Source organism: Dipodomys ordii, unplaced genomic scaffold (genome assembly GCF_000151885.1).
Source record: "Dipodomys ordii isolate 6190 unplaced genomic scaffold, Dord_2.0 Scaffold10, whole genome shotgun sequence".
NCBI classification, from domain to species: Eukaryota; Metazoa; Chordata; class Mammalia; order Rodentia; family Heteromyidae; genus Dipodomys; species Dipodomys ordii.
In genome coordinates this window covers 26,226,618-26,235,430 of record NW_012267226.1, presented here as the reverse complement: position 1 = coordinate 26,235,430, position 8,813 = coordinate 26,226,618, and the positions used below count along the sequence as shown (strand labels likewise).

At 41.7% G+C, this 8,813-nt stretch overlaps 1 protein-coding gene across 1 annotated transcript; it reads left to right on the top strand.

The window, feature by feature from the left end:
• Positions 1–6,486, top strand: Ankrd49 (ankyrin repeat domain 49). Its single transcript, XM_013009436.1, has 4 exons — positions 1–74; positions 2,363–2,706; positions 3,945–4,587; positions 6,447–6,486. The coding sequence occupies exons 2-3, from the start codon at positions 2,449–2,451 to the stop codon at positions 4,404–4,406; spliced, it is 720 nt and encodes a 239-aa protein (XP_012864890.1). The 5' UTR covers positions 1–74; positions 2,363–2,448; the 3' UTR covers positions 4,407–4,587; positions 6,447–6,486.
• Positions 6,487–8,813: the final 2,327 nt, after the last annotated feature.

The following is an 8,813-nucleotide window of genomic DNA, read 5'->3' as shown; positions in this document are numbered from 1 at the left end:
GCCCCGCCCGCCGAGAGCCGATCGCCGGCGCCCGGGGGCCCGGAGGAGGCGTCCGGAGTTCCTGCCGAGGACGGGTGCGTTCCGAGGACGGGCGGGGGGCCGTACTGTTAGTAGAGTTCGCATGGCCCAGATGGGTGTAACTGTGATAGTTACTGGGTAATACATACGTCCCCACAGAACAGCCACCGTGTAGTCTATAGAACCCTGTGATAGTGACTGTAACAGGTGTAACTATGTGACAGTTACTATACAATATATAACTATGTAACAGTATCTAATGTATATAACCACAGTACAGTTACTATATAATATATAACCATAGAATAGTTACTACGCAATATATATAAGTTACTATATAATATATGTATCTATACAGCTACTTTATAATATATAACCATATAATAGTTACTATGTAACATGTGTAACTATATGATAGTTACTATATAATATATAACTATAACAATTACTATATAATGTATATAGCTAGACAGCTACTGTATAATATATATAACCATGTAATAGTTACTATATAACATTATGTAACTAGATGATAGTTACTATTGAAAGACCCCTGACTTCGGGTCTCCCCAAATCAGAGCCTCCCAAGCACCAGTCAGACGACACCAGATGCAAAGGCAAGAGGATTTTATTTGGGCATGCCCAGGTTCCCAGGTGCACGTGACCTCGAGATCCACAAGGTTCGGGTCAGTGTCTGGGAACCCCGAGCAGTCCCGGGGGTGGTCTTTTTATGGGACCCCTCTGTCCGTTACAGGAGTGCCCGCGCTTTTTCAGCCAGTAATTTTAAAGTGTTACAACCTGGTCTGCACGCAGGCAGCCATTCCTTTTAAAACAAATCATATGTTTTAGCCAATTACTGTTCGAGGGGGTCCCCCGGTGTACGTGCAGTCTCTGGCCCTTGGTATGAGGAAATGACCTTTACCCGAGATAGCACCTGTGAATAGTTTCGGTCAGGGGAGGCCAGCTGTAGAGTCGGCCAGCAGGATGTGAGCTTATCGATTAGCTTGTGAGGTTACTGCTTAATTACTAGGAGAGTAAGGGGTAAGGTAATTTTTAGCAAAGCATGTTACAGAAGCCAGAAATTGCTTGGTTAGACATGAAACTCGGCTCCCTGGCAAAGGGGCTAGAGGCCTGGTGGTTTGAGGAGGGGGTCTTTCACTATATAACAGTTACTATCTAATTGTGCGTGAACTTCATTTATTAACATCCATGAAGTGCTTATTGAACTAATGTATGATCACCTCAGGAAACAGTTGGAGAATAAAAGCAAAAGTGGAAATCCAGTTGACCTGACAGAGCAGGAAGCAGTGTCAGTGGGGTCTCTGAGTAGACTGAGGAGGTGGGCAGGACGTTAAAACCCTTTGTGCAGCCCTTCTTTACAGCTGCTGTACCCAGAGAGGTTACAGGCCTCCAGCAAAAGTGGTAAGGCTTTAACCAAGGCGAATGCTGCCACTCACCCGCACCCATTCTTGAGGATTGAATCCATTCTTGAGGATTGAATCCGAGGCCTCCCACTGGCTAGCCAAACACAATACTTGAACCGTGGTGCAAACCTTTTGTTTTTTTTTTTGTCGGGTGTGGGGCTTGAACTCTGGGCCTGGGCGCTGTCCCTCAGCTCTTCAGCTCAAGGGGAGCGCTCTACCACTTGAGCTACAGCGCCACTTCCGGTTTTCTGGTGGTTTATTGGAGATAGGAGTCTCACGGTCTCTCCTGCCCGGGCTGGCTTTGAACCATGATCCTCAGATCTCAGCCTCCTGAGTAGCTAGGATTACAGGCGTGAGCCACCAGCGCCCGGCTTACTAAAGATATTTCTTCATACCTGTTGTGTACAGGTGACACATAAACGTAATGGTGCCTGTCATTAAGTATGTAATCTTTTAAACACAAACTTAATGGGTAAAAAGGACAAATGATTGCACCATTTAAAAGACAAAACAGGGCTGGGAAGGTGGCTCAGTGGTAGAGTGCTTGCCTTGCATGCATGAGGCCCTGGGTTTGATTCTGCAGCACCACATAAGCAGAAAAAAGCCGGAAGTGGTGCTGCCAGGGCCTCATACAGGCTAAGCAAGCACTCTACCATTAAGTCACCTTCCCAGCCCTCAAACATCACTCTTAACATAAAACCATCGTATCCAAACCATTAACAGTGTAAAAAATAAACATAAAAAGAGCTGGATCACAAGGATGGTACATACTTACCTCTATCAGTTCCAGTATTTAATATTTAACAATGATCATGACAAAACCACCAGAATTTAGATACTTTGTGTGTGCAAGATTGTTATATACTCTGAAGATTAAACCTCTATTATCATTTTACTAAAAAAGAAATTTGTGTTTTCAGATCTTGATGAACAAAACAAAGCAGACGTAATTCATCTCTAGAAGTCTACCTTAGCATAGAAAAAAAATTTAGTTAGAATAGTAAAAATGGAAAAAGAGAAAATAAATCATGATGAAAAAACAGATGCAGAAAATTCACCGGACTTTTCTGACCACTTTAACCAACTTGAACTGTTGAAAACACATGGACACCTCATTCCCACTGGTACTCAAAGTCTCTGGCTAGGCAATTCTGATGAAGATGAGGAACAAGATGAAAAAAGCGAAGAGTGGTATCAATTGCAAGAAAAAAAAATGGAGAAGGATCCCAGCAAATTGCTTCTTTGGGCTGCCGAAAATAATCGGGTAACATTTTTTTTTTAAGAAGGCAAGGACCATTACATAGTAGGAGAGCCATTGGTTTTATAGCTAGATCTTTTTCCCAACCCATTTGAATCATATCTTCAGGTTACCCAATTTTTGAACCTCTAGTTTCTTGATTTTGAAGTTGCCATCACAATATTTGCCTGTTTATTAAGGTTAATGAGAATCGAACGAAGCGAAGTACAAAAAAGCACACATTAAGGTACCTTATTATTTAAGGTTAATTATGAAGCTCATAAGCAGTGTCATATGTATTTTTAAATCCTTTATATTTCAAATCAATTGTAACTAATCATTATTTTCTAGTTAGGTGTCATTTAAGATACAGAGAATGTTAACACTAAATTCCAGTCCTCACATATCCCTACAAGGAAAATAAAAGCATTTTACATTTTGTAGACCTTTTTAATGTGCACTGCAATGTACTAGAGGTTCGTAGATCAAACTGAGAACCACTTCCTAAAAACATGTTTATACAGTTGTGTTTCAAAGGAATTGAGCCCTTTAATCCCTTATCTTCTGTTAAGAATAGTTTCAGCTGGGCACTGGTGGTTCACACCTGTAATCCTAGCTACTCAGGAGACTGAGATCTGAGGATTACAGTTCAAAGCCAACTTGGGCAGGAAAGTCCGTGAAACTCTTCAATAAACCACCAGAAAACCAGAAGTGGCATTGTAGCTGACGTGGTAGAGGGCTAGCCTTGAGCTGAAGAGCTGAGGGACAGCACTCAGGCCCAGAGTTCAAGCCCCATAACTGACAAAAAAAAAAGAGTTTCATTTTTTTTAACTTTCATTTGCCATGTATATTGGTATAGTAATCCAGTCCTTTCATAAAACATGAATCACTTTTTTTGCAGAGTAAGTTTGAAAATTATTAAATATAGTATAATCTGTATTGATTCTCTCTGGCCAAAACTTTGGGAAATAGGCCCTAATTGAACCTTAAATAAATATATGGTTTGATATTAGATAATCACTCACAAAAATGACTGACACATGTTCATTATGAAGTTACTTGTCCTCTTCTCCCAATACAAAAAACATAAATTGTTTTTATTTTAAAGTCATCTGATAACAAATTTGGGGGGTTTGGTTTGTTTGTTTTTACTTGAGTCTAAAGCCACAAGACAGTTTAATTTTTTAATTTGCTTTGAGTTGAAATGTGTGTGTGTGTATATATATATATACATACATATGTATTTGTATATCTTTCTTTCTCAGATTACTACAGTACAGAGACTACTTTCTGAAAAGGCCGCTCATGTGAATACTAGGGATGACGATGAGTATACTCCTCTTCATCGGGCAGCCTACAGTGGACACTTAGACATTGTCCGTGAGTTGGTGGCCCAAGGGGCAGATATTCATGCAATAACTGTGGATGGCTGGACAGCCCTGCACAGTGCTTGTAAGTGGAATAACACCAGAGTGGCTTCCTTCTTACTTCAGCATGATGCAGATATCAATGCCCAAACTAAAGGCCTCTTGACTCCCTTGCATCTTGCCGCTGGGAATAGAGATAGCAAAGATACTCTGGAACTCCTTCTGATGAACCGCTATATCAAACCAGGTCTGAGGAACAACTTGGAAGAAACTGCATTTGATATTGCCAGAAGGACAAGCATTTATCACTACCTCTTTGAAGTTGTGGAAAGCTGTACAAATTCTTCTCCCAAGTCTTAATGGTTCGGTTAATTAATTCTTAAGTTTCCAAAATGCCAGTCCATCATTTTTGTAAGATACAAAATATTTTCAAAATACAAAGTAGACATCAATGTCTTACTGTAAAAATATGGGTTCTTATGGTATTCTTCCAAGTGAATTGCCTGACTTTGATGTCCAAATATATTCAAGAGTTGTTTGGGTACTTTTTTTTTTTTTTGGATCTGGTCGTAGGGCCTGAACCCTGGGCCTGGGCGCTGTCCCTCAGCTCTTCAGCTCAAGGCTAGCGCTCTACCACTTGATGGGTACATCTTTAATGATTTCTGCAGTCTGATTTTTTTTAATTAAGAATAATTTTATCTGTTAAAATGAGTACTACAGAAACTAAAGATATTTCTGGTGCTGGTCTGAAAAAAAGTATATTTTAAAATATTCTGTATCTTGGGTCTTTATTGAATATTTAGTGTATTGGCATATATGTTTATCAGACAAGATAATTCAGAATTTAAAACTCTTTTTAAATGTAGTGATGCAGTTACCTATCTTTATGTTGCTTTCATTTTATACCAGAAAACTAAATATTATTAGTGACTGTGATACAGTGTTTTCCCTACTACAATCGTGAACAGTCTGGTCAACCTACATGGTCCTTCCTTATTCTTACAGTAAGTTAATATGACCTTTTAGACATGTAAACAATTATGCCTTGGTCTAGGAGGTATAGTTCTCCAGCTGGTTTTAACTACCAGTTCATGCTAGGTTGAACACTGCTGGTAGACTTGAGTTTCAAGAATGGTTGGTTTTCTAAAGTTATCATTTTCTACACCCCTTGGAAAGGCAAAATGACAAGGCATAAGGAATTCTAAGTGAGAGAATGGTTGTTATATGGGGACGAAACCAAGTAACCTAAGCTTTCTTGGATAGTAACCAAAAGCATGTGTGTGTGTATTTTTTTTCAAGAAAAATAAAGGTTTTTACACACACACAGAAGACATGAATTCTTTTCTGTAACTGTATAACTTTGTTGAGTCCATAGCATATTTACTCAACCCTTATGTGTTTATTCAATATCTTTCTGGCTTGTAAATGCAGTTTCCCATTGTTTATATGGCCACTCACTCTGTGACTATTCCCAAAAGGTCTCTCCTTAACCTCTCAACACTAGAACTAACACCACAAGGAAAAGTAAACAAACCTTTCTTCAATATACATTTTAAACGTCTAATTCAGTTTGTCTATTGAGTCAATCATCATAGACTAAATCATAGTGATATTTAACCAATATTTGAGGTGGTTTCTTTTTGTTAAAACAAGCTGTTATTTCAAAACCAAAAGCTAAATGGCAATGAAAGAACTGAATCATTGGGACAAACAATCTCAGAAAGTTAGAACTTCATTTATTTTGTGATCTGCTGTTAGGACATTTCTCAGTTTCATAGAATCAATATCTCATACAAAGATTTTGTCAGAATATGAAAGATTGCTTTCTGTTTAACTTGACACAAAGAAGAGATACTAAATGACAGAGACAGCTGGCAAACAAGTGAGGGTAGAATAGGCCCCATCTATCCAATGACGTTGCTGAACAAGGTTGCCTTGTGGACTGCACCCATGGTTTTGAGTAAACTTTGCACTTAACTTTAGATCCAAAGGAGCCTCCTTATGTCTGATTGACAGGTGAGTCCTCTTGTTTATTTAAGCCTTAGCCCTCAAAAATGCTGAAGAACAAAATTCATATATGAAAAATTCCTTCTCCTGGAGGGGAGAATTTGTATTGTTTGCTCTCTTTATGCTTTTTTTAGTATTTACTAGATTAGTCTATCCACAGAAGATATTCACTAATGCTGCTTTTGTCTTTATACCATTCAGACCATTTTCACCTTTTTTTTTTTTATGTGTACCAGTACAAAGCTTAAACTCAAGGCCTCAAGCTCTTGCTTACCTTTTTTACTCAAAGCTGATGCTCTACTTGAGCCATACCTCTGTTGTCTGTTTTCATAGGAAATTTTTAGTAATGGAAAAAATGAGAATGTTTTAGTGCTATCAATAAAAGAAAATTAGGAGCCAGGTGTCAGTGGCTCAAGCCTGTAATCCTAGCTACTCAGGAGACTGAGATCTGAGGTCGCAGTTCAAAGGCAGCCCAGGCAGGAAAGTCCATGAGACTTCTTATTTCCATAAACCACCAGAGAACCAGAAGTGGTGCTGTGGCTCAAGCATTAGAGCACTCACCTTGAGCTGAAGAGTGCAGGGACAGCAACCAGGCCAAGAATTGAAGCCCCATGACCACCAAAAAAAAAAAAGGAGGAGCCTATCTCAGGTTTTTCCCAAACAGAATTTAATAACTCATGAAGAATATGTAAACTGATGGCAGAGACCAATTCTGGGGAAAAGATAATGGCTCTACAGTCGGAATCATATAAATACCTGAATAAGAATCATATGACTAATTTAGGGGGTTGAAATCTAGGAATTGCTGTTTGAAGCCAGCTCAGATAAATCCCAAAGGTTCTTATTTCCAGATGCCCCCAAGTCCCCACTCCCTCAAAGAAGAAGAAAAAAGATCATTTGGGGTGTGTACCAGCAAAAAAACTAGTATTCAAATTTACTTTGATTTGCTGTTGCAGTGTGTGTGTGTGTGTATGTACCAGTCCTGGAGCTTGAACTCAGGGCCTAGGCACTGTCCCTGAGCTTCTTTGTTCAAGGCTAGTGCTGTATCACTTGAGTTTCAGCTCCACTTTCTGCTTTTTGATGGTTGATTAGAGTAAGAGTCTCTTGGACTCCTGCCTGGGCTGGCTTGAAACCAACAGTAATCCTCAGATCTCAGCCTCCTGGGTAGCTAGGATTACAGGTGAAAGCCACCAGTGTCCAGTTGCATTTTAAAAAATTTTAAGTTTAAAAGTATGTAATCATTACCAGAAGAATCAAAAGCAAGAGAAGATATTAGGATCCTTTCATCATTCCTTTGATTTTATTTTATACCCTTGGGTAGTAGGCACGTTGGAGTCCATCCACACTGGTGACATTTGACGCCAAGTAATTCAATGGGGGTTGGAGGAAGCAGCATTCCTGGAACCTCACTCACTAGATGCCAGCGGCACCTCTCAGTCTCTCCCAGTTGTGACAACCAAGAACTTGTGCAGATATTGGTAACTGGCTTTTGCTGTACAGGATCAAAAGTCTGTAAGGCAACAGACTATAATTTCATAATTTTTAACTAGTATGCAAGTTTTAATAAAGCCATGGTTTTCTTAGACTTTGAATTTTTTCTGCTGGGTGCTGGTGGCTCATGCTTGTCATTCTAGCTACTCAGGAGTCTGAGATCTGAGGATCGGAGTTCAAACCCAGCCTGGGCAGTAATCTCCAATTAACCCCCAGAAAACTGAAGTGACACTGTGGCTCAAGTGGTAGAGCACAAAGAGGCTCAGGGACAGTGCCCAGGCCCAGAGTTCAAGACCCACAACTGACCAAAAAAAAAAAAGTATTCTACTTTAGACTTTTAATATTACTTTAATGTTAAAGACATTCAAAAAGTTGTGCTTAAACATACAATTAGAAAAAGAGAGCTCTCCAGTAGTTAAGATGTTGTTTGGAAGAAAAAAACCATTACCCAGGGCCTCTAGGAAATTTTCCCTTACGTCATGAATATTTCAGAGAATTCTCGTTTCTGTCTATCAGTCAGTGGAGAGAACAGCCATCCTGACTTTTTCAACACTTGCATCCTTACAAATGTCAGGTTTTACCTCATTGCTGAGTGAAATTGCAGTGCAGCTGAAGGGGAGGTAAGCCAGCCACCAGCAACAGAACCCAGTAGCCCTGGGGCCTGAACTCGGGGCCTGGGCGCCACGCGCCGCTTCCGGCTTTCGGGTGGTTGGTTGGGGATGAGAGCCCGGACTTTCCAGCCCGGGCTTTGAACCGCGGTCCTCGGAGCGCAGCCTCGGGAGGAGCCGGGATGGCAGGCGTGGGCTCGCCACCAAATGCAAGACGCCCGCCCCACCTCGCCGCTCCTGCCGTCTGCTCCTCAGTCCCCAAGACTGCCCACGCCTGCCATCCCAGCTCCTCCGGAGGCTGCGCTCCGAGGACGCGGGTCAAAGCCCGCCGGGGCGGGAAGTCCGTGAGACCTCATCGCCAAAGAACCTCCGGGAAACGCGGTAGAGCGCTGGCCTGGCGCTGAGGCGCTGAGTTCAGGACCCACAAAACTACCGACTGCCGCAGGTCCACATCTGAAAGCACGTCTCAGTTCCTCCCCTCGTTCTCCGTTCCGGACGGACTTGAACGCCGCTCCGCACTCGAGGTACCTGCCCAGGAAACCGGTAGGAAAGCAACTGACGGGAGGCCGGAGGCCGTCCCACCTGGGAGGGAGGGGCGGGGAAGACTCGGGGGCGGGGCCCCAGGGGGCGGGGCTCCCGGAGAGGTGCTCGAGGGCGGGGC

Coding starts and splice junctions, on each gene's coding strand:
- Ankrd49 (XM_013009436.1), top strand. CDS start 2,449: ATGGAAAAAGAGAAAATAAATCATGATGAAAAAACAGATGCAGAAAAT. Junction 2,707..3,944: donor GGGCTGCCGAAAATAATCGG/GTAACATTTTTT, acceptor TTTCTTTCTCAG/ATTACTACAGTACAGAGACT.